This window comes from Procambarus clarkii, chromosome 69 (assembly GCF_040958095.1).
Source record: "Procambarus clarkii isolate CNS0578487 chromosome 69, FALCON_Pclarkii_2.0, whole genome shotgun sequence".
Lineage (NCBI taxonomy): Eukaryota > Metazoa > Arthropoda > Malacostraca > Decapoda > Cambaridae > Procambarus > Procambarus clarkii.
In genome coordinates this window covers 2384348-2411388 of record NC_091218.1, presented here as the reverse complement: position 1 = coordinate 2411388, position 27041 = coordinate 2384348, and the positions used below count along the sequence as shown (strand labels likewise).

Below are 27041 nucleotides of genomic sequence, written 5' to 3'. Positions count from 1 at the left end.
TTGTCCTTATACTGCTTTTTTAGGATTTCATTAATTTCTTTGTCATCCTCCGTGTATGAACCTTCACTTGCACGAATAGGTCCAATACTGGCAGTGGTTTTTGCTTTTGATTTCGCATATGAGAAGAAATATTTTGGATTTTTCTGTATTTCCTGAATTGCTTTCGGTTCTAACTGCCTTTATTCAGTTTCATATGAGTGTATCAATTTCCGCTCGATTTCTTCAATCTCCCTATTTAAATTATTCCTTCTTTGACGGGAAATTCGTGTCTGCATAAGCAGTTCTGTTATTTTTTTCCTGCGTTTATAGTGTCGTCTGCGTTCTCTTTCTACGTTAGATCTCTTTCTGGCTTTCCTCAAAGGAACATGTTTCAGACAGACTTGATACGCTTCCAAAGCCAGTTTTTCTATTCCTTCTGTAGGACTTGTATTACTTAGAACAGTTTCCCATGGAATGTTTGTAAGTTCCCTGTTTATTATCTCCCAGTCTATCCTTTTATTATTAAAATTGAATTTACTGAATAGCCCCTCTCGCTTTATCAACGTTTTAGGTCTATTCTGAGTATTGATGGTCGTTTGCACTTCAATGAGCTTGTGATCTGAGTATGTGGTATCTGATATCGTAATGTCTCTGATAATGTCTTCATTGTTCGTAAAGACCAGATCTAGAATATTTTCATTTCTCGTTGGCTCCGATATCTGCTGATTGAGTGAAAATTTGTCACAGAATCTAAGTAGTTCTCTAATCTGTGGTTGGTTAGGTCTTGATAGATTTCCTGGTATAATATTATTGTTTGCTATTTTCCACCTGAGACTAGGCAAGTTGAAGTCACCTAGGAAGATAATATCAGGTATCGGGTTCTCCAAATTATCAAGGCTATTCTCTATTTTGCTTATCTGTTCTGTGAATTCGTCAGCCGTTGCATCTGGCGGTTTGTATATTAGAATAATCACTAAATTTATTTTCTCTATTTTTAATCCCAGTACCTCTACCACCTCATTTGTAACGTTTAGGAGCTCCGAGCATACAAGGTCTTCCCTAATATACAGACCCACTCCTCCATGTGACCTAATTTTCCTATCACACCTGTATAGGTTATATCCTGGAATCCAGATATCAACCAGATATCAGATATCCAGATATCCCAGGTATCAAACCACTAACATCTACAGTCTTTAACGCCTCAGTGATATATAACAAGTTTAATTGACGTTTCCTCCGATTTCCAGCCTGAGTCCAAGGACTGGAAAAGACGCTGTATCACTGAAGCCTTCCGGTGCACTGTGTCTCACGGTCATTCATTAGGGGGCTTCGAGTGGGATGGGTATTGGCTAGAACGTGCGGTGGAAGAAGAGGGAGGGGGGGAAGGATGGATGGTTGGCAGCGGAAGAGAGAGAAAGAAAGAAGCATGTTCTGTCGCATTTTCCCCTACTCACTAATTGCACGTGCGCTCGTTGTGTTTTGAGAAGTCAATCCTAATAGAGTCATATATCAGTTTCCCTGGTAATGGCGAGTCATGGGGTAGGGAGACTACACACTGCCTGCTTAATCCCATCAACTGGAAGACCGTCAAGGCGGCGGAAACTGGCAATTGTGGAGGAGAGGATCAACTAGTCGAAGACCGTTAATGAAAGCTCCGGTGACGTATGATTATTCCCACATTTGGAAGGTGATAGGGAAAGTAAGGGTGAAGGTGAAGGGAAGAGGGGGAAGGTGAGGGTAAACGGGAAGGTAAGGTAAAGTTGAGGGGTAGGTGGAGGGGGGGGAGAAGAAGTGAGGAGGAAATAGTGGCTCGTCTTGGGTAAAAGGTTCATTTACCAACCATTCCTCTCCCCCAATACGTCTTATGCCTTACGAAATCAACCGATCCGTTCAAAATATATCGTGTTAATGAACATTAAAGCATCCTAATATTCACGTTGTCCTTGCAGCGGCCGCGATAGGGGTAGGTGGGTTGGTTGGGTTAGCATGATTCTTGTTAAGAAGAACAATTACATTTGATCCGGAGCGGCAAATTGATAGAAGGAACAGCATTCACCTCGTGCAGCGACCAGACGACATTCACCCCGTGCAGCGACCAGACAACATTCACCTCGTGTAGCGACCAGACGACATTCACCCCGTGTAGCGACCAGACGACATTCACCCCTAGCAGCGACCAGACGACATTCACCTCGTGTAGCGACCAGACGACATTCACCCCGTGCAGCGACCAGACGACATTCACCCCGTGTAGCGACCAGACGACATTCACCCCTAGCAGCGACCAGACGACATTCACCCCGTGTAGCGACCAGACGACATTCACCCCTAGCAGCGACCAGACGACATTCACCCCGTGTAGCGACCAGACGACATTCACCTCGTGCAGCGACCAGACGACATTCACCTCGTGCAGCGACCAGACGACATTCACCCCGTGTAGCGACCAGACAACATTCACCCCTAGCAGCGACCAGACGACATTCACCCCGTGCAGCGACCAGACGACCAAATATTCCGATCAAATTTGAGCAGTGAAAGACACCAACGAAGCTGGAACGAGCGGCTCACGTCATGACGGATACGCTCCTCTGGAAACTGGAATGAGATTAACCATTTTCCTCTCCTGGAAGAGGTATTTGGTTTAGAATCTGAAAGTTAGATGCTCGGTGTCCACAGGGAACAAGTAATCCTGAATCATGAACGAGCTGCTCAAGCTGTCTGGAACCTGGGAGCCCGTTTTCTAACCCTTGTAAATATTTTGTGATTTAGAACTTTGAAGACTTTAGACGGATACTTGTTTTCTAATATCTAGTCTTTATTAAAAATGAAAACAAGTCCGTCTGGAAAATTCTTCTATTTTTGAGTGGAAAAGGAATTAAATTATGTCAAAGGTTTCTTTCAGATACGCCAAAGACTAAAGAGAATGCTGGTCCTTGGGGAAAATGAGTTAGATCATATAACTGATAATGACACTGAAATAAGTAGCATCCTAAGTACTATGTTTCTGTACGCTAGAGAGGAACTTGATAACACCTGAGCCAATCTATGTAGGAGGTGAGGAAGGTCACTTCAACTGTATAGTCATTAATAAGGAGGAAGTAATTTCACATAGACAAATGAAAACCAAACCAATCCCCAGGCTCAGACGAAAAATTTGTCTGGGTCCCAAGATCATACAAGAGCTGAGTGAGCCCTTGACATTCATATTTAATGCCAATAAATTCCACGGAATCGCGGAGGGTTGTCAATGTTGGACCAGTCTTCAGAAAAGGGGGAAATTATCACTTCCATCGAATTATCGACCAATTAGCTAAACGTATATTGTGGGAAAACTGCTTGAATCCTTAATCGGAAAAGATATTCTGGTACAACTTGAGAAACACAGATTGATAAGGGATTCTCAACATAGCTCTACAAAGGGCTGTGAAGGGAAATTATGTTCCATGAAATTTCCATTTACTCTATTCCAGCATATTTGAGGCATTTGACAGTGGTACCAATTATCACGTTGTGTACCTTGACTTCAGCGAAGGTTTTGATACTGGGCCTCACGAGTGGATGGAAGAAACTCTTGGTATTGGAGAACTATGCTAAGTTGGATAAGGGCGCGATTATTTGAAAGCAAAACAAAAGAGTTGTATAAATGGAGTTCAGTCACAATGGGAAATAGTTATAATTGGAGTGCCACAAGGCCTTATCCTAGGACCCCCTATTGTTTACTGTACATATAAACGATTTAGATTCAGGATTGAGCAGCAATATTTGCAGACAATACAAAAATTAGGAAAGAAATAACTTTAGAAAGTTAAAAAAAAAATTGATAAATGCAAGGTTTGCGAGACTAGGTAGTGACACACACACTCAACCCAAAAATATGAAAAGGAAAAGACCGTATAAGGTCCGTCCTGGAGAATTATCAAGATATCTAATCTTCAGCAACGTTATTGTGACTCATCATCTGCAATGATGATAGAGTTACCAGATATCTGCTGGATAGTGTTGAAATTGAAACATTGCAAATGCGAAAAAAATCTGGGGGTCATGATTAGCAAATATTTAAGGCCAAAAACCAGCGCCTAAATGTTCCCAAAAAGACAAATAGTACTCCGATCTACCTCAAGAAGCTTGGGGAAGAACTAAACACTTCTTTATCGCTGAATATTTAGCTAAACCATTAAATATCTAATCTGGCTTCAAGAAATAGACTAGTTCACCATGAGAAAAATACATATAATATTATTTAGCTAAATAGAACGTCGTATTCATATACGACGTCCTTTTTAGCTAAATAATATTATATGTATTATATGTTCGCTTCAGTCCCCAGTTGTGTGCTGTAGGTCACACGAAGGAGCGTATGACGTCAACCTCCGCCAGACGTCACATTCTCTCTTAAGATAACTTAAGAACTACTACGTTATTATGACTGATACATAATGACTATCTCCCGCCGATATCAACTGGTTATTACAAGCTCCTCCAATACGAGGCTCGCGTATATAATCACTTTTTTAACATAAACCATATTAACCGAAAATAACGAACCATATTAACCGAAAATAACGAACCATATTAACCGAAAATAACGAACCATATTAACCGAAAATAACGAACCATATTAACCGAAAATAACGAACCATATTAACCGGAAGTAACGAACCATATTAACCGAAAATAACGAACCATATTAACCGAAAATAACAAACCATATTAACAAAAAATAACGAACCATATTAACACATAATAATGTACCATAACATAATAGCTGAAAATAACGGAGTTGCTCTATTATTTTCTTACTCATTTATTCATGAAACTATCAAGTTATGCACATCTTTCAGCATGATAAAATTTAACAAACTGATAGAATAAGATAAGGGTAAAAGGGGGTCGAGATATTTACCCAGTCCCCCCGTACAATGTTAATTTTTTCTCCAATATTTACACAGCAAGGTATCCATTATATATGCTACCATCGTGCCATTCACGGAGGGACTCTTAAAGACGCTGGGGCAATATCCAAGCCACCTCAGACTCGTACACGCCTCGCAAAATAAGAATCTTCATTTTGCTTCAGAAATTAAATAAAAATGAGTCTCTGGTAAATCTCATTCTCCCGAAATTGCTGCAAGATTATCATGGGAGAGAGAGAGAGAGAGAGAGAGAGAGAGAGAGAGAGAGAGAGAGAGAGAGAGAGAGAGAGAGAGAGAGAGAGAGAGAGAGAGACAGAGAGAGAGAGAGAGAGAGAGACAGAGAGAGAGAGAGAGAGAGAGAGAGAGAGAGAGAGAGAGAGAGAGAGAGAGAGAGAGAGAGAGAGAGAGAGAGAGAGAGAGAGAGAGAGAGAGAGAGAGAGAGAGAGAGAGAGAGAGAGAGAGAGAGAGGGGGGGGGAGAGAGTAGATAGCCAGTAAGTAGGTAGGTAGTTGAATACAGAGAGAGAGAGAGAGAGAGAGAGAGAGAGAGAGAGAGAGAGAGAGAGAGAGAGAGAGAGAGAGAGAGAGAGAGAGAGAGAGAGAGAGAGACTGACTCAGCCAAATTGTCAGATTACGGGATTGAAATTCTAAGGGACAGGATCGACCCATCAGCCGGGTGATGACTTCATGATCAACATCTTAGACCTCCTAAGACGTTCGCCGTCTGCGATCTTCTCAGCGCGTACAATCTCTCTCTCTTAAGAGTCTAGAACAAAGAGAGAACATCGCCTAGGAACATAGTTCAAAGTGCGCCTGTGCCAACCACACCCTAATTCACAAATAACTTTCCAGGTGAATATAACAGACCCAGGTGAGTAACAGACCCACGTGAGTAACAGACCCAGGTGAGTAACAGACCCACGTGAGTAACAGACCCACGTGAGTAACAGACCCAAGCGAGTAACAGTCCCAAGCGAGTAACAGACCCAAGTGAGTAGCAGACTCAAGTGAGTAACAGACCCAGGTGATTAACAGACCCAAGTGAGTAACAGACCCAGGTGAGTAACAGACCCAGGTGAGTAACAGACCCACGTGAGTAACAGACCCACGTGAGTAACAGACCCACGTGAGTAACAGACCCAGGTGAGTAACAGACCCAAGCGAGTAACAGACCCAAGTGAGTAGCAGACTCAAGTGAGTAACAGACCCAGGTGAGTAACAGACTCAAGTGAGTAACAGACCCAGGCGAGTAACAGACCCAAGCGAGTAACAGACCCATGCGAGTAACAGACCCAGGCGAGTAACAGACCCAAGCGAGTTACAGACCCAAGCGAGTAACAGACCCAAGCGAGTTACAGACCCAAGCGAGTAACAGACCCAAGCGAGTAACAGACCCAAGTGAGTAGCAGACTCAAGTGAGTAACAGACCCAGGTGAGTAACAGATCCAAGTGAGTAACAGGTCAAAGGACCCATAATACACACATTATACCACACTTGTGTGATGAGTGGCACAGGGGGGCACTGAGAGCCACATCATGTCCGTGTTTCAGGTCGTCAGGAAGCGACACTGCGGCACTACGAGGCGGCCCTGAGGCTGGACCCGGAGCACACCGTGGCGCTGGTCAACACCGCCACACTCATGCTCACTCTACACAACAACACTCAGGCCGAGATGCTTTATAAGAGGTACGCCCGCACGTCCTTCTCATCCCTTTCTTTATTTCAGTATTACTTTTAGTGAGCTACAGTAGGTCTAATATATATATATATATATATATATATATATATATATATATATATATATATATATATATATATATATATATATATATATATATATATATATATATATATAAAGTTTGTGAGGGTACCACCTCTGGTGCCAATGTGGAGACCCATAGCCTCGGAGAAGAAAATAAAAAGTATTCAGAGGAGACCTTGTGGTTTCTCACTGAACACTAATATTATCTTCTCCTACCACCCCCATTCTTTTGTATGTACACATATATATTTACTTTATTTGAACTTTGTTACAAAAAAGGAGTTACATATGGGTTACAAAGATGGTTATTATAGGTTGTCGAGTTCCTCCAGCTCCTCAGATGGCGGGCATGATGCAGTGCGCACTTCCCCTCTGTATCGCCACGCTGAGGTGCTGGAAAAGAAAGCTGGCAGCTCTAGGGTCCCTTGTTGTTTCAATGAGCCTAGAACCCAGTTCCTTCAAAAAACTGGTAGCACTTTTACCCCAGGCGCCGAGTGTCTCAGAAGCAATGGGGACAAAATTGTAGTGGTGATCCAGTTCTCTATACTTACGGGATTTGGCTGCTTCCCTGTGGGTGGCAGCGCCACCTGGTTGTGCAACACTGAGGTTAATGTAGGTGTTAGCCAGGGTTGATACGCACGTGTAGTCCTATACCAACTGCTTGCCATTCTTCCAGGGGTTCACTGTGATACCATCCGGGCGACCAATAAGAGCATCAGAGTTACGGGGCGTTAGGTAACGGGGCTCTCTTTCAGCTGGGCATCCAGCTGTGGTGAGGCTCCTCTTGATGATGTCGTTAACTTCACTGTGCCTCGAGTGCCATCCCCCTGTGCTTTGGCAGAGTAGGCCATGGTGGCCGTACCTGTCAGCCACCACCTTGCCGCAAATACACCTATATCTGGTGTGGATTGGGGTAGCAAGGCGGAGGGCCACAGCAATTCGGAGGGCATGTGGTGTGAGACGCGTGCCAGTTGCCGACATTGGGGTTGCTAACAGGAAATCTCCTGCATGTGGGGCTGCTACTGCTGTGAGGCGAGCAATGTCGTGTTGTGTTGTTGCAGCACCCAGGCACTCTGCAGCAACTTGGTCTACAATGGGGCCGTCCCAGCTGGATTGCTTGTGGGCTTTTGGGGATGATGGTTGAGGTGATTGGCCTGCACGAGAGGCCCACTCTGTGGCACAGCGTGTAAAATTGGGATCATGTACACCTGCCAGCTGATGTAAGTGGGCAGGTAGAATTTCCTTCACAAGGTCGCCGGATGCTGATAAGGAGGACAGGAAGGCTGGAACAGCGATTTGCGTTGCTGTTCGAACTCCGAGGCCCCCAAGTCTTACGGGAAGAGAGGCTTGTTTCCACTGTAGGTCATCGAGAGAGAGGTTAAGGGCTTTTTCTAGCATTGATTTCAGTAACCAGTCATACTCACTTAGTTTTTGGCTACTGTAAGATGGTGAACACCTCAGAAAGTAGGTTAACCTGGGGAGGGACAGACATCTGGTGATGAGGTAGAGTGCATCATGAGCATCAATATCCTCAATCCTCCCATCCATCCTCTTAAGGTCGGCGATTTTCTTATCAAGGACCTCATCGATGGCTTTCAACCCCAGGGGAGCTCCTAGGAGTGTGCTGTCTTCAGGTTTAGTTTTATGGATATTTGGCAGAAGACCCTCTATTCTCTCTACGATGCCCTGGTTGGAACATATTATTTCACATTTAGAAGGGTTCAGGGTGAGGCCTAAAACTGCACCTTGCTCCTGGATTTTTCTGATGTCCTCCAGGAGGGAGTCTTGGGAACCAGCTAGGGTACCATCATCCAAGAACCAGATGTTAAGCTCGCTGGACAGGACCTCTGTGACTTGTTTGATGACTAAGCAGAAAAGGAGAGGAGCAAGGGGTCACCCTGTTGGACGCCTTCTCGCGAGTCAATTTCATGTTCGCCAAAAAGTAGCTTAAGATCCATACTGCAGCATGAATGTACAAAGGGTAGAGGGAAGGGAAATGACTATGAACCGCACGGAGTACAGCATCCCTCCGCACCAAATTGAAGGCATTTTTGAAATCTAGCTTGATAAGGGCCTTTTCGTCTGTGATGTTGGCGATGAAGGCTCGAGCTGCATGGGCTGCCGCCTCACACCCTTGTGGAATGCTGAACCCGAGCTGTTTTGGCTTCAGCATGTTGGCCGCTGCATCACTAACTGTTCTTGCAGCTGCCTTTGCGACGAGACGTCGGAGAGAATTGCCCACAGGTATTGGCCTGATATATTATATATATATATATATATATATATATATATATATATATATATATATATATATATATATATATATATATATATATATTATTATATATATATATATATATATATATATATATATATATATATATATATATATATATATATATATATATATATATATAATATTAATGTATCAATACATTAAAACGAGAAATTAAGACAAAAAAATCCCACCCCACACATATGATACGAACACTTATTCGTTTATTCGTCTCCAAGACACTTCAAAACATAGTCGCTTCATACGTGCAGGTTGGGTTAATATTTTGACTAAATTTTTTTTTACCTTCTTATAATTACTTCATTAATTATTAATAATTATTAATATTTAATAATTAATAATTAATTAACTAATAATAATTACCTTCAACCAATTAACAAATCATTTCTCTATTCAATATATGCCGGGGGCTACGCCAGGGAAACTTGCTTAGCCTGAAAACACGTCTCCATATTAAGGACCTCAGTTCCTTACGTAATACTGAACATAAACTTACATGGAAGTCATTCTTGAACAGTGAACATTATGTTTAGACAATGATACATGCCATCAGAAGGAAGAGAAGGAAATGCAGGCTATAGGTAAGGGAGGGACATACAGACTGCAGGGGTGGGTGGTAGGGAGATACAGGCTGTAGGGAAGGGAGGTAGAGAGATACAGACTGTAGGGAAGGGAGTTAGAGAGATACAGACTGTAGGGAAGGGAGGGAGGGACATACAGACTGTAAGGAAGGGAGGGAGGGAGATACAAACTGTAGGGAAGGGAGGGAGGGAGATACAGACTGTAGGGAAGGGAGGAAGGGAGATACAGACTGTAGGGAAGGCAGGTAGAGAGATACAGACTGTAGGGAAGAGAGTTAGGGAGATACAGACTGTAGGGAAGAGAGTTAGGGAGATACAGACTGTAGGGAAGAGAGTTAGGGAGATACAGACTCTAGGGAAGGGAGGTACGGAGATACAGACTCTAAGGAAGGGAGGAAGGGAGATACAAAATATTGGGACAGGGTGAAGTTCTCTCTTATTCACTGTTCCATTTAAATGTTTGGGAGATGACCCTGCCTCTCATGTCTGTCGCCCGTCCTGGAAAGACATGTCTGTCTCCGCCACTTCTCCCTCAATCTCTCTCAATCGTTCACAGAGAAACAGACTTACCTCCAACCCGCAGTCAATCAGGCAACACGTTCAAAGTCCGCACTGATTACCTTCATCTCACAGCTATAATCGCCAAAGAATAACTAGCAGAGCAGCGACTGCTGATCTCCACAATACCACCACCACTAATACCACCACCCACACTACCAGTCTCTACGTCTCTACCTTTCTCTCACCCCTGGATGATGATGATGATGGTGGGGGCCTTGTACAGGGCGCTGGCGGTGGCCTGGGAGGCGGAGATCGGGGAGAGTCTAGGGAAGCTGTATCTCAACACTGGTCGCCTGGAGGAGGCGGAATCTACCTTCACCAGCGTCCTCACCCGCCATCCCCACATGCTCTCCTCCACTGTGTACCTGGTGAGTTAACCCGCCTTCTGCTTCACCCACTGGTGTGTAGTTTAGATTTGTATTTACTATTTGTGCCTGCAGAATCGAGTTATTAGTGTTTTGAACCCCGCTTTTCTAACCAATATATTTTTCCTCTATTATGTCTACTACATATATTTCTCTGCAACACACACACACACACACACACACACACACACACACAGGAAGCAGCCCGTAGCAGCTGTCTAACTCCCAGGTACCTATTTAGCGCTAAGGTAACGGGGGCACCAGAGTGACAGAAACTCTGCCCAACTGTTTCCGCCTAGGCCGGGAAAAAAAATGTGTGTGTGTGTGTGTGTGTGTGTGTGTGTGTGTGTGTGTACTCACCTAGTTGTGTTTGCGGGGGTTGAGCTCTGGCTCTTTGGTCCCGCCTCTCAACTGTCAATCAACTGGTGTACAGATTCCTGAGCCTACTGGGCTCTATCATATCTACATTTAAAAATTTGTATGGAGTCAGCCTCCACCAGATCACTGCCTAATGCATTCAACCTGTTAACTACTCTGACACTGATAAAGTTCTTTCTAACGTCCTTGTGGCTCATTTGGGCACTCAGTTTCCACTTGTGTCGCCTTGTTCGCGTACGACCAGTGTTGAATAGTTTATGTGTGTGTGTGTGTGTGTGTGTGTGTGTGTGTGTGTGTGTGTGTGTGTGTGTGTGTGTGTGTGTGTACTCACATAATTGTACTCACTTAATTGTGCTTGCGGGGGTTGAGCTCTGGCTCTTTGGTCCCGCCTCTCAACCGTCAATCAACTGGTGTACAGATTCCTGAGCCTACTGGGTTCTATCATATCTACATTTGAAACTGTGTATGGAGTCAGCCTCCACCACGTGTGTGTGTGTGTGTGTGTGTGTGTGTGTGTGTGTGTGTGTGTGTGTGTGTGTGTGTGTGTATGTGTGTGTGTGTGTGTATGTCCCTCTGTGACTGTCTCTCTATCTCTGTCTCTTTGTCTCTGCTTCTCTCTTTCGTTTTCGTGTCCACTCTCACATGATAAAATATTCATCTTACGCTTAACCTTAGTAAATTCTTTAGACGTCCTATTTGGTCAAAATGAAAACAATTCCCACCAAGCATGACTCACAACGACCGTGTAATTCCAGCGAGCGTGAGCCCGCCGCGAACATCAGCCCGCCGCGAGTGTCAGCCCACCGCGTGTGTCAGCCCGCCGCGAGTGTCAGCCCACCGCGTGTGTCAGCCCGCCGCGAGTGTCAGCCCACCGCGTGTGTCAGCCCGCCCCGAGTGTGATCCCACCGCGAGCGTAAAGACCCACCTCTGACCTTCTCCACCATCACCCCTGAATTGTGGCTAAAATTTCAGCTTTCAAAACTAGCTGGGAAGTACCGTGTCTGCCGGCGCGTAAGATGAACTCATTTTGCAAGAATGTTCCATGGAAAATAAAATGTAGTAGGTTTTATACATTTATTAAAAAGTGATGTTCAGGTGGAGAGTTTGGCTGGAGGGAATATGTGATTTTTTTATCATGTAAATACAATATATATATATATTCGTCGTAAATACAATCATGTAAATTAAATATATTCGTCAGATGGTTGAAAAACGTGCGTCGTATCCGCCAGCAAATACGGTATTAACCTTTTTAAACAAAAATTAGTTCGCGTTTTGCTCCGAAGAAGACTCAATACCGAGAGGCTATGAATGCATTCAATGCAAGTTTACATTTATGTAACGTATCACGTATCACGTTTACGTATCATTTATACGCTCTGTGATTGACAACAATGCTCTACATCTCACACTGTATACTGACAAAGAGCTGAAATCTCTTGAAACCTTGCAAAATGAAGCTATGCGTCTCATCCTTGGGGCTCCAAAGTCCACGAGAATAGTTAATATGAGAGCAGAGTTAAAATTACCTACCATAAGTGAGAATTTTCTCTATTAGCACAGTTTTCGGCGTGAAGGCATTGAGTAGATTTAGACAACACATGAAGTTTCAAGCTAAACTTTCTAATATGCTGCACTCACCTGAGGTCTATAGAAGAAGAACGAAATCTGATTATGTATATTGGTTCTACAAGGTAGCCAACTCCATCAAAATATTAAATATGTACTCAACTCAACTAATGATTAATCAGCCAATTACTCCATGGGATAACTGGGATCTATCAGTTGATTTTGTAAATGCGCCCAAGAAAGATAGTGTGCACACTACATTATTAAAACAGTTAACACTGAAAAGCATCACTGAAAGTACTCAGAGTATGGGTAACGATGTGTATCAGTGCTATACCGACGGCTCTGTAGAAGAAGGTGGACGATGTACCGGATGTGCATGTAACATATTTGAACAATCTTTTCTCGTACATACAGCAATGAAGCGCGTCAATGACTAGGCAAGTACAACTCAAACCGAACTTGCAGGCATATACCTTGCCACTGAATTTTTAAAAGACAAAGGCAGTGGACTTATATACTGTGACTCGCAGAGTGCACTCCTGGCATTGAACGCACATAGTAGTGACACCCAGAAAATAGTCAGTGATATTCGAATGAATGTTTTAGCTGCTAAAGAAAACAGATTTGAGATTAAATTCCTATGGATACCATCACATGTTGGCATCTCAAGGCATGACACTGTTGATATGCTTGCAAAGTCAGCCTGCAGAAAACCAGTGGTAGAAATTAATATGGGTGTTTCATTAGCAGTGACAAAGAGAATACTTAAACAAATATCTAATGAAGATCTCACCGACCTAACAAATTCACAAAGACCTGAATGTTGTAGCATTAAATATTATGATAGATATCGTGAGGAGACATTCACATATGGGACTAATAGAACAAGAACCCGGCAATGTGATGTTATAGTGGCCAGAATACGCCTGGGATATAGACGTATCTGGCAGCTTTCTCAAAACCCAAATGTCGAGTACACAATGTGTCAACTTTGTGAAAGAGAAAACATGCACTCTCTTGAACATTATATTGTAGAATGTCCCATACTGACTGACTTTCGCCCTCCTGGGCTAAGGTATGCTGAACTCTGTAATTACTATATGAGTACTGGAACACTTGATGATATATTGGACTTGTATCCAAGATTGACCATGTAAAATATCAATTATACAATGTATATATATGATGTAACTATATAACCTGAGCTTGTAAAAACACCTTCAGTGATTAAGTGCTTAATTGCACACTAGTCTCTCTGTCAGCTATCTCACCCTGTCAGAGTAAATGAGACAAATGTATGTGAATGCATGTGTGTGTGTATATATGTATGTATATGTGTGTGTGTATATATGTATGTATATGTGTGTGTAAGTATATGTATGGGTATAAAGTATATATGGAAGCTGATCAGAATTACATTTCACCTTTGTGAATGTACATTAATGACACTATGTAAAAGACACATCAAACACTTTATGTAGGGCATACGTAAATCTGTGTATCTATGTATTTACGTATGTAGGTTAGCTTAGCATTTTTAAAGCACTGAATCACCTTCTGTGGTTGAGTGTTCAATAAACCCTTGAACTATATGTTTAACACATCTCTAACCCTGTCCATGGAGGACAGAAGAAAATGTATATATGTTGGTTAGCATTGTAAATGTGTGGCCACGTCTGTGGTAGAAAATAATAATAAAAAAAATGCAAGTTTAATAATTAATAATGCTTTTTTTAAGCTCGTAACTGGCTGGTCTTCAATTTGTTTTTCTTGTTAATAATCTGAACACTTCTCTATCGTATTTCAAGCTCTAATAACATATAATATTTAAACTTCCCAAAATATAGATTTTCAAAAGAAACCTTAAATGTTTGCTTAATATTGATGTAAATCTTGCAAATGTTGTGTAAACACGGACCACCTCGGGTAACGCGCACGGATTGTGAATTGTGAAATCAGGCGCTTCCCGAGTATATAGGAACAGGTGCCTACATGCCTTCCTATTGGCTCCCAGCCACGCCAGTCACTCCCATCATGGCACTCTGCCATGGTCTTGTACCCACCTGTATTTAACCACAAAGTTCGGTATTTATTTAACTCAATTACCTACGGATACGTGTGCAACTGAATCAAAGCACTGAACTAAAACAATGTTCAATGGACGAGGGTTAGGATTGTGTTCATCTTGATATGTTCACATCCATGTGAGCACAGCAATGTGAGCACATCTAGGTGAGCACATCTAGGTGAGCACATCTAGGTGAGCACATCTAGGTGAGCACATCTAGGTGAGCACATCTAGGTGAGCCCATCTAGGTGAGCACATCCATGTGAGCACAGCAATGTGAGCACATCTAGGTGAGCACATCTATTTAATCAAACATTGTGTCACACAAATATGTCATATTACGCGAAGTCTTTTTCTTCAGAGACAGAATTCTGTCATCTCCGCTTTTGAGTTATGACAGAAAGCTACGTGTGGCCTTGACAGGTCACGTGTGGCCTTGACAGGTCACGTGTGGCCTTGACAGGTCACGTGTGGCCTTGACAGGAGGTCACGTGTGGCCTTGACAGGAGGTCACGTGTGGCCTTGACAGGAGGTCACGTGTGGCCTTGACAGGTCACGTGTGGCCTTGACAGGTCACGTGTGGCCTTGACAGGAGGTCACGTGTGGCCTTGACAGGAGGTCACGTGTGGCCTTGACAGGAGGTCACGTATGGCCTTGACAGGTCACGTGTGGCCTTGACAGGAGGTTACGTGTGGCCTTGACAGGAGGTCACGTGTGGCCTTGACAGGAGGTCACGTGTGGCCTTGACAGGTCACGTGTGGCCTTGACAGGTCACGTGTGGCCTTGACAGGAGGTCACGTGTGGCCTTGACAGGTCACGTGTGGCCTTGACAGGTCACGTGTGGCCTTGACAGGAGGTCACGTTTGGCCTTGACAGGAGGTCACGTATGGCCTTGACAGGAGGTCACGTTTGGCCTGACTCGCCGTCATACCTGTCAATTTCATCAAACTTTTATGGCCTCGAGTCTGTTTCCCGACAAAATAAATGTCTTGCGTTGTTACACAATAAAGTATAGAGGCGGATACTGGCGCGTAAACTTTAAACTAAAGTTACCGACGGATTATACGTAGATGTGAGCCCCTTGGTGGTGCCTGGCGACCAGTGCTTGTCATCCTGGGGCCAGATTCACGAAGCAGTTACGCAAGTACTTACGAACGTGTACATCTTTCCTCAATCTTTGACATCTTTGGTTACATTTAATAAACAGTTTACAAGCATGAAAACTTCCCAATCAACTGTTGTTATTGTTATAAACAGCCTCCTGGTGCTTCGGAGCTCATTAACTGTTTAATAATTATAAACAAAACCTCCAAAGATTGAGAAAAGATGTACAGGTTCGTAAGTGCTTGCGTAACTGCTTCGTGAATCTGACCCCTGATTCTCGCTACTTCCTCTCTCCTGACGCAGGCGCGGGTGAAGCTTCAGCAGAGGAGCTACCTGGAGAGCGAAGAGCTGCTGCAGAAGGTGCTCGACCAGTCCCCCGGCCACCAGGAGGCGCTCTTCCACCTCTCCCTCCTCTACACCCACACCAACCGCACCCAAGACGCTTTCACTCTCGCCCAACAAGCCGCCCACAACTGCTCGAGGCCGCCCTACCTCTGCGCCCGTCTCCACGCTCACTATGGAGACCTCCTCAACGACAGACATAATGTAGATGAGGCCGCCCAGGTAAGATCTTTCATACCGTGAACATTATTAGGACTCAGCAGCAGTTTCTCACAGTTACCAAAATTGTATAAAGGTATCCGACGGTAATAATAAGTTAATAATGAAATACGTCAAGAAGTGACACATACTGCAAGAGGAAATACTACACCATGGTACATGTACACTATATTATGTTCTAGCAGAGTTACCTGCTAGCAGTGGAGTTGGAACCGACGCTCACCCACCCGCACATCAACCTGGGGGCCCTCTACCACGCTAAGGTCTGTTCCACTTCCCTCTTCAGCTCGTAATAATGTTCATGTCTAACTTTCTTCCCACCACTGGCTCCCTTAACACTGTTTATATCTCCATATTGGCAGTAAGGTGTGGTATAGATACTGTTCGTTGAACGTGACTCAAAGTAATGCTATGCCACATTAAAACCAACTCCCCAGATTATTACTTTTATGCCACCGTATAAGGAGTCGTTTGTGATATGATGACTTATGGCCGAACTGATGAACCTTCAAGGTTCTCTCAAGAGTTCATTTACTGTACTGTGGGCTCTTTACATTCACCTGCGCTGGGGTTAAGGCGCCAAGGGGAACACCTTACGCTCTCAGCCACTGAGGCACCGAGAGTGATGTCTGGCTCCCCAGGCCACTCCCATCCATCACTAGCACACACTAGTCACGGCTCGCCCTATTTAATCAATTCCAAAGCTATTGGGCTTTGGAATTGTCAAGAATTCTCCAGTCAAGAATCTATATTTCAACTCAAAATTTTGGACCGGCTGTAGGAGAGTAAATTATGTTCGTCTTGAGAAGCATTAGAGAAAGTATAAATATTATGAAGATATCAAATTATTATCAGTCTTACAACTATTAAATAACCAGACATTAAGCATTTGTGTATCTAGTAAATACTACTTACACTGCACCAGGCTAGATCATTCTCGTGTTTGTGGTTCCTAGACCAATAATGAGCTCCTTATCTTTACTAATCTCCGTCGCACAGTGAGGTTGTGGGCATCATATTGTCTCTACCATCACTTATAAGAAACAGGGAAAACAAAAATCATTAGCTTTTCCAAGCGTAAATCCTAATGCTGCCCCTCTCTCTCTTCCCCCGCCAGGGCGACTACACCCGCGCCTGGAGACACTACCTGACGGCGCACGGGCACGAGCCCTCCAACACCCTCCTGCTGGAGAACATGGAGAAGCTGAGACGGGCACAAGACCTCCAGGCACCCGCCAGCATCCCCCACTGCCTCAACAAGTCCTGATATATATTCCTAGACCCAAAGGTCTCACTAGAATCCTCCCTGAGCACTATTTTAGACTAATTGATTTTTATAGAAACGGATCAGAATTTGTTTATCATTTCCCCAACACTCGCTACACCTTTGTTCTTTACCGCTATATCCGGGCAACAGGTGTGGGAGTGTGGGACCAACTAAGCTCTAGATCTAACATAGCTAACCGACATTTTCTTAATTGGAGAACATATTACTGTAAAGTATTTACTTGCTGTAGGAACATGAAGGTAAATAGTGTAATGTTGTAGTGAGAAATGCGACCCATCACAACGGCACATTTAGGCGAGAGCGCGCACCAGGAGACCAACAGGAGGGCGGGAACATTGCTTCTTCTCAAGACGAAGGAACACAAATTATCTTTAAAGATGGCAGGTAGTCCAGGCAGTCCAAAGTATTCTAAGGTTAACGCAGAAGGTCTTTGTTGCCTCAAGAGAGCTACCTGCCCTCCTACCCATCTTGGTGAGTCGCAGTGAACCCAGGCGAAGCCAAGCGGACTCTGGTGAGTCCAAACTAACCCAGCAGAATCCCAGTAAACGTAGGCGAAGCCCCACCAAGTCTGGTAAGCCCCACCAAGCCTGGTACGCCCCACCAAGCCTGGTAAGCCCCACCAAGCCTGGTAAGCCCCACCAAGCCTGGTACGCCCCACCAAGCCTGGTAAGCCCCACCAAGCCTGGTAAGCCCCACCAAGTCTGGTAAGCCCCACCAAGCCTGGTAAGCCCCACCAAGTCTGGTAAGCCCCACCAAGCCTGGTAAGCCCCACCAAGTCTGGTAAGCCCCACCAAGCCTGGTAAGCCCCACCAAGTCTGGTAAGCCCCACCAAGCCTGGTAAGCCCCACCAAGTCTGGTAAGCCCCACCAAGCCTGGTAATCCCCACCAAGCCTGGTAATCCCCACCAAGCCTGGTAATCCCCACCAAGCCTGGTAAGCCCCACCAAGCCTGGTAATCCCCACCAAGCCTGGTAATCCCCACCAAGCCTGGTAAGCCCCACCAAGCATGGTAAGCCCCACCAAGCCTGGTAAGCCCCACCAAGCCTGGTAAGCCCCACCAAGCCTGGTAAGCCCCACCAAGCCTGGTAATCCCCACCAAGCCTGGTAATCCCCACCAAGCCTGGTAATCCCCACCAAGCCTGGTAAGCCCCACCAAGCCTGGTAAGCCCCACCAAGCCTGGTAAGCCCCACCAAGTCTGGTAATCCCCACCAAGCCTGGTAAGCCCCACCAAGCCTGGTAAGCCCCACCAAGCCTGGTAAGCCCCACCAAGCCTGGTAAGCCCCACCAAGCCTGGTAATCCCCACTAAGCATGGTAAGCCCCACCATGCCTGGTAATCCCCACTAAGCATGGTAAGCCCCACCAAGCCTGGTAAGCCCCACCAAGCCTGGTAAGCCCCACCAAGCCTGGTAAGCCCCACCAACCCAGCTGTGTTGTGACGCCCGACACATCTGAGTACTATTGAAGGATAAAGGTTGGTTTTCGTGGCATCGTTCCTAGACTCACTGACCCCACCCCGTCCTCCTGCTTAGATAGTACTTATAGTAACGCTGTGGACCCTCCTACATATTTTGACGTGATAAACTATCACAATGTAGACTTTGGTACTATTGAATTTGGACAAACTGTTAAAGGTTTTGTATTTAGGTTGTTAATCCTAACTTAACCATCCTAGGCCTAATATACGCTAAAGCCTATAATATTGTACACACACTATATTATATATTATATATTATATATATATATATATATATATATATATATATATATATATATATATATATATATATATATATATATATATATATATATATATATATATATATATATATATGCATAGGAATATTTAAGTTTGGGTTTAAGTTTAAGTTTTTCGGGCCAAGATAAAGTCAATAGTACCAAATTTAGTACCAAATATCTAATAGTCTATTACGTCAATATGTACAATGGTCCAGATAGTTACAAAATGTACTATATAAACAGGAGAATAGGTTGCATTTGTCGCGTCAGGTGTTTGATAATTATTATGCAACTTATCATATATAAGATTACACATGCTTTATGTTAACGAGAAATGCCACATTTCTCGTGTCCGGGGTTCGATCCCATTAAGAGTTCGATCCCATTAAGCTGCCTCGACATCTTCTCATCATCAGCTTAGCTTTCCCAACTAACTGGCGCTGCAGGCGCCGTCTTCACTAATAATATGCAGTATTACGGAGTAGGAGGACCTGCTGCATGGGTGACAGCTTCTCCCCCGTATCAACCTACCCAGGCTATGCGCCCTGGAGAGGCCACTCCAGACCGACCACCAGAGCGCGACTCCATAGTCTCCTGAGACTGATGGATGCCCACTACTACCACTATGGATATAACGACCTCCTGATACAGCGGTCACAACAAGAAAAATGATGTATCCGTAGCAGGCATGAAAGACGCGCAGAGTTACGAAGTCGTATATATGCGACGTCGCAGCTGTATGCAATTCAGACTGTACGCCTACCGCGTCGGTTTTCTTAAGATGCGAATACGACATCCGTTGCCGTGTTGGATACAGAAATTGGATAGAATGATGAAGAAAATGTCAGCCAGCAGCGCTCAAGCAAACGTAACCAAACCTAACTTAACCCAGCCAAACCTAACCACAACGTAACCAAAACTTAACCAAATCTAGAATAGCCAAACCTAACCAAAGGTAACCAAACCTGACGTAATCTAACTAAACCTAACCAAACCAAAACAGCCACGAGGACAAGAACAGCCACGAGGACAAGAACAGGCACGAGGACAAGAACAGCCACGAGGACAAGAACAGGCACGAGGACAAGAACAGGCACGAGGACAAGAACAGGCACGAGGACAAGAACAGGCACGAGGACAAAAACAGCCACGAGGACAAAAACAGCCACGAGGACAAAAACAAACACACAGCCAAAGCCACGAGGGCACAATGCCCACTAAAAAAAAAGTATTGTGACAAAATCCTGAAAAGCTCTTTAATTTTCCACAGATCCATTCAGCCCGGAAAACTTGCCAAGTTGCCAAGTTGATTAACAACAACAGTAATGTAGCATTTTAGCTCGTGTTGCAAAGTCCAGGTGATGAATGCGGCCGGTGGGGGCTAGTCATAGGCTTTCATGTTTTACATTTTGTTCATTGGTAACCTTGAGTAGTTTCATTACAATGTTAAATACAAATGGTAATTAAAACGGACAGAATGGTTGTTTAAGAGGACGTAGCTCCGTAATGTTCACTTCCTCATTCCGTTGTTTCTTCCAATATTCATTCATTTCTTCTCTAACCCTCTCTTTCTTTCTTCATCCCTCGTCCATTGTACCTCCCCTCTCCCTCCCTTCTCTCTCTCTCTCTCTCTCTCTCTCTCTCTCTCTCTCTCTCTCTCTCTCTCTCTCTCTCTCTCTCTCTCTCTCTCTCTCTCTCTCCGTTCTCCATCCTTCTTTCTGTCTTGAACTCTCACTTTCTCTTTCTGACATCCTCATTCAATCCTCCCCAACTTTATCTCTCGATTCCCTTTTCCTCTCTCACCTTTAAGTGTTCCTGAATGCTATGGTGAGTTTTGCTGTCAAGAGATACCAAGTTCTTGCCACAAACTGAAGCCATGACCTCTCGGAAATCCTATCACCACACCAATATCTACTCATCTCTTGACTCCTTTTATAACTAGTACTAATGCATCCATAAACGGAGTTTAAATTGTCGTACTAGAAAATGGAAGCGGCTGGCGAAAGGGACGTACTGTCCCGTTTTCTGTTTTGGGTCCTCTGGTAGATGGTCCGTGAACCACAGTACGTAGACCTCTACTGTAAGGTCTTAAACCTGCATGAATATCATCACGTCACATACATGGTTCACACCACATATAAAACACACTGTTTCATCTCTCATTTTCGTTTGGTTAGAATAGGTTCGGTGGTATTTACAGAGTAGCGAGGACGCAGAGATTCCCCCTACTCGATCTCTGTGCCCCTTTACCACATACTTTTATACGATTTGACGGGTCTCTTTATTTTTAAAACCACGTTCTAGTTTCCGTGTGTGTGTGTGTGTGTGTGTGTGTGTGTGTGTGTGTGTGTGTGTGTGTGTGTGTGTGTGTGTGTGTGTGTGTGTGTGTGTGTGTGTGTGTGTGCGCGCGCGTCTGTGTGCACGGGAGATAATCCCCCTCGCCTCCCCCCCCCCAGCACTTCCTATTTCCCAGATAAACACTTCATATTCGCTGTAAACTCTTTTTGCATTGCCTTGCATTATGCATTGCTCTTTATGCATTATTGATCTTGCATTGCCTATACTTACACGCGGCCGCAGGACCCTGACCCTTGTCTACATAAAGGGGGTGGGGGAGGTGTCTCGGGTGAGAGACACCTGCACTACACCACCTGAGACACCATCACTACACCACCTGAGACACCATCACTACACCACCTGAGACACCATCACTACACCACCTGAGACACCATCACTACACCACCTGAGACACCATCACTACACCACCTGAGACACCATCACTACACCACCTGAGACACCATCACTACACCACCTGAGACACCATCTCTACACCACCTGAGACACCATCTCTACACCACCTGAGACACCATCACTACACCACCTGAGACACCATCACTACACCACCTGAGACACCATCACTACACCACCTGAGACACCATCACTACACCACCTGAGACACCATCACTACACCACCTGAGACACCATCACTACACCACCTGAGACACCATCTCTACACCACCTGAGACACCATCTCTACACCACCTGAGACACCATCTCTACACCACCTGAGACACCATCACTACACCACCTGAGACACCATCTCTACACCACCTGAGACACCATCAGTACACCACCTGAGACACCATCACTACACCACCTGAGACACCATCACTACACCACCTGAGACACCATCACTACACCACCTGAGACACCATCACTACACCACCTGAGACACCATCTCTACACCACCTGAGACACCATCTCTACACCACCTGAGACACCATCTCTACACCACCTGAGACACCATCACTACACCACCTGAGACACCATCTCTACACCACCTGAGACACCATTTCTACACCACCTGAGACACCATCTCTACACCACCTGAGACACCATCACTACACCACCTGAGACACCATCACTACACCACCTGAGATACCATCTCCGGCCTGACAGTGGGCGACACAGCTTATAATTATAATGAAGTGAATTTCAGCTACGATAACACCCAGACATGATAAGGTATACTCGCAGTTTTTATATCCGATATTAAAAAAATATATACATAATATATGTGAGCTTTTAAAGGTAATAGTTTCTTTACCACAGCGACACAGAGCAGCCCAAAACATTAAGAAACGTTTGCTTCTCTCGCGACGAGCACGTGTGTGTGTGATGGCATCACATTCACTATAAATGTGCACAAACATATGACTATCGCCTAAATGTTACGAGGTCTTCAAATACAGTAACTAATGACTTATAAATATCATTAAAAACTCGGGTGTTTGAGGATAGCATTATATTCTATAGACCAAGAGGAATTCACTAGATATTCTGAATATGTAAAATGTTCCGTCAATCGCCTGCGGATTACAGTGGCTCTTGAGCCGCTGTAATATATATATATATATATATATATATATATATATATATATATATATATATATATATATATATATATATATGTATATATATATTATATATTATATATATATATATATATATATATATATATATATATATATATATATATGTCGTACCTAGTAGCCAGAACGCACTTCTCAGCCTACTATGCAAGGCCCGATTTGCCTAATAAGCCAAGTTTTCATGAATTAATTGTTTTTCGACTACCTAACCTACCTAACCTAACCTAACCTAACTTTTTTGGCTACCTAACCAAACCTAACCTATAAAGATAGGTTAGGTTAGGTTAGGTAGGGTTGGTTAGGTTTGGTCATATATCTACGTTAATTTTAACTCCAATAAAAAAAAATTGACCTCATACATAATGAAATGGGTAGCTTTATCATTTCATAAGAAAAAAATTAGAAAAAATATATTAATTCAGGAAAACTTGGCTTATTAGGCAAATCGGGCCTTGAATAGTAGGCCAAAAAGTGAGTTCTGGCTACTAGGTACGACATATATATATATATATATATATATATATATGTATATATATATTATATATTATATATATATATATATATATATATATATATATATATATATATATATATATATATATATATATATATGTATATATATATTATATATTATATATATATATATATATATATATATATATATATATATATATATATATATATATATATATATATATATATATATATATAATTTCATTTTATTTTATTCTATTCATATACAAGAGTTCCTACCTTCCTGTACAGCCACTAGCAAGCATAGAGTTTCGGGCAAGTTCTTAACCCCATGTTCCCCTGGAATACGACCCGCCAAATCGTTTAACAACCAGGTACCCAATTTACTGTTGGGTGAACAGAGGCTACAGTTAAGAATTGACGCCCAGTAAATCCTCCCTGGCCAGGATACGAACCCAGGACAAAGCGCTAGCGTAACGCCAAGCGAGTATCTTATCACATATGCTCAACGGCCGCCCACACAATGAATATGAGGGGGAGGGAAGGATAATCAATTGATTTCAATTAAAACACATCCCACTGATGGCACCTGGATGAGGAGAGTACTGTGGGCAACACCCAGCAGGCACTAGAGCAACAGTGCCAGGGATAATGAACAAGGTGCCAGGCAACGTGACATGTCACAACAATGACAACAATGTCAACGGGATGCCAGTAGTCAACAGTGACTGATAACCACGCTGACCATTATAACCTAGTGATAGCCTGAACATCAAGCCTGAGACTATGGGTATCGTACCTACAATACCCATAGTCTCTGATGATATCAACCTGTCCTCACACTTAATGCACCGCAATTCATTCAAACGCAATCGACCAGAGTTACGAATTTCCGCATTTTATGTGAAATATAAACACACTGTGACAGACACTGTGACTAATAGGCATCTTAATCATTTTATACCTATAGGTTCATATGTGTCTGATTAGGGTATAAGCGCTACATATTTGACGCTTCTTATATGAGAACGAGCTGCGGGCAGATCTCCCGTCGTGGTCACCCAGGAACGCGAGTTCAAGCCCATTGCATTGCCCCGAAAGATCTCATCATGGATATATTCCGTTGTTGTGATTCCGCTGAATAATATGTTGCCTTGCGTTGATAGAAGCAATCGCTTGCTCGCACATCGTCGCTTAAAACAGTACTCACCATTATGGAGCAGACTGCTGTTGTGTTACGGGCAACAGTAACCAGAATCATTCCTCTCCACAAACATAATTACCAATCCCGCTCTTAACGTGTGGAAGTTAGCAGCAAAGAAAATCCAGAATGAGCTTCAGCGTCACAAGAGAGACAAAAGAATTCCCAGGCTGTATTGTTCTTATCTTAGCAAAGTAAAGTGACTTGGTTTATGATGAAGCAGACGTAGAACATAAATATTAGTATTTTGCCTTCGCGTCAGTATTTGCCGTCGAAATTTAAAATTAAAATTCCGTCAAAATTTAAAATTAAAATTCCTTTTCCAACACCAATACTTGATAAGTGCAAAACATTTTGCCTTGTAATATTAAGGATCAGACAAAAACTTGTTGGAGCCGACAAAATCCACAACAGAATTGTATTCTTTACAATTTTAGTCCAAATAATCAAAACTCTAGGCCTAAATTATCCTCATAATACGTTCAGTGGCGACCGTGGCATTAAAAGACCTCAAATTAAAAAAAAAATAAATAAAAAAGAGCACTGTATCAACTCATGGATTTTGTTCTATGTTTATTGTACATGAGGAAGGCAAGATGTGAGATATTATGCAGTGTGCTTCAGACACTAGTTTATAAGTTTTACATAAGACTTCTCAAGTGTAAAAATGGTGCAAGGCCAAGACATGGAGGCCTTTTTAAAATATTCTCACCTCACGTGATAAATTTATATTTGTATACTAACGTTTAGTAGAGGTTAGATTGGAAGCGTGCGCGTAAGGATAGAGAATAATGTGCAATATTGGATATCTGGAAAGATTTCGTGACTGGATAAATTACATTCAATAGCACTGACAGGCTGAATGAGGATAAAAAGGACAGACGGTGTCAATGACGAGAGAATAATAGCATCAATCCTGAGCTCACACACACACACACACACACACACACACACACACACACACACACACACACACACACACACACACACACACAAGGGTCCGGAGTAATGGTACAGCTATGTGAGCTGTGGCTCCATCAATCGATGGAAAGTGAAACAGATTTAGGTAAATACATTTAGCATAATATAAGAAGCTAAGAAAGCTTGAGCTTGGTGGCCATATTAACACTTCTACACACTATTTATCGGGTGTGTGAGCGACGCTTGCTCTAGTTGGGTGGAGCACAAGGCGAGTCCTCACCTCGTGCTCCAGCCCGTCCTCCGAACTAAAGTTAAAGTCCATTCCATGCACCCGCCAAACCCACTGTTTATGAAGGAAAAACTGTTTACACACGACTCAACTGTTTACGTCCAAACACTTCCGGAACAAGTGCTTCGCTGACGACTTTTGTTCGAACCACAACGTTGTAAATGCTTCACCCACGTACTACAAATAACGGTTCTGTTAAGCCAATAGAACCTAAACACCTAGCCTAACCAATGCCTAAATATGCAGCATATATATGCAGCTAATATATAACAATATTAATTTACGTTTCAGAAAATTCCTATTTTGAATGAACAGCATGTTAAAATTGATGAATGCGTCTCTGGGGTCGACCGCTGGATGGAGTGGACTTGGCCTCAGGACGGGTTGTGTGTTCACCTCCCATCTGATCACACCCCCGCGTGATCCCTGCTAGTAGCCGTGTGCGAGACGTGCAAAATACCAAATGTGGCGGCAAAACACCGTTGTGACGCACCTGCCAGCAGCTGCTAGTCACTTCCGGAAATATTAAATTGAAGTTAAGAGCCAGAGGTCAGATTCACGAAGCAGTTACGCAATACTTACGAACGTGTAGATCTTTCCTCAATCATTGAAGGATTTGGTTACATTTATTAAACAGTTTACAAGCATGAAAACTTCCCAGTCAACTGTTGTTATTGTTATAAACAGCCTCCTGGTGCTTCGCAGCTCATTAACTGTTTAATAATTGTAATCAAAGCTGCAAAAAATTGAGAAAAGATGTACAGGTTCGTAGGTGCTTGCGTAACTACTTCGTGAATCTGACCCCAGAATTGTATGACGCTAACAATGTTTTATTCTTATTCTTTTCTTTTCTTTTATATTCTTTATTCTTTTATTCTTTATTCTTTATTTATTTATACGATTCTGTCAATGTATGAATATATGAACACAAATAAAAACACCAATACGAGTGTCAGGATATTATCTATAAGAGAAATATATTTTCTTATATTTTATATAAGAGAAAATATTCGACTTTAACGATGCAGAACTTTGTGATGGAAGCAATGTGGC

The 27041-nt window shown here is 43.2% G+C and overlaps 1 protein-coding gene across 1 annotated transcript; it reads left to right on the top strand.

Moving 5' to 3' along the window:
- Nucleotides 1–1627: 1627 nt before the first annotated feature.
- On the top strand, nucleotides 1628–17487 carry LOC123752234 (protein O-mannosyl-transferase TMTC1-like). Its single transcript, XM_069311315.1, has 8 exons — nucleotides 1628–1681; nucleotides 2888–2991; nucleotides 3456–3559; nucleotides 6448–6583; nucleotides 10321–10465; nucleotides 15888–16148; nucleotides 16331–16408; nucleotides 17263–17487. Exons 1-8 carry the CDS (start codon nucleotides 1628–1630, stop codon nucleotides 17410–17412), a joined length of 1032 nt encoding a protein of 343 aa, XP_069167416.1. The 3' UTR covers nucleotides 17413–17487.
- Nucleotides 17488–27041: the final 9554 nt, after the last annotated feature.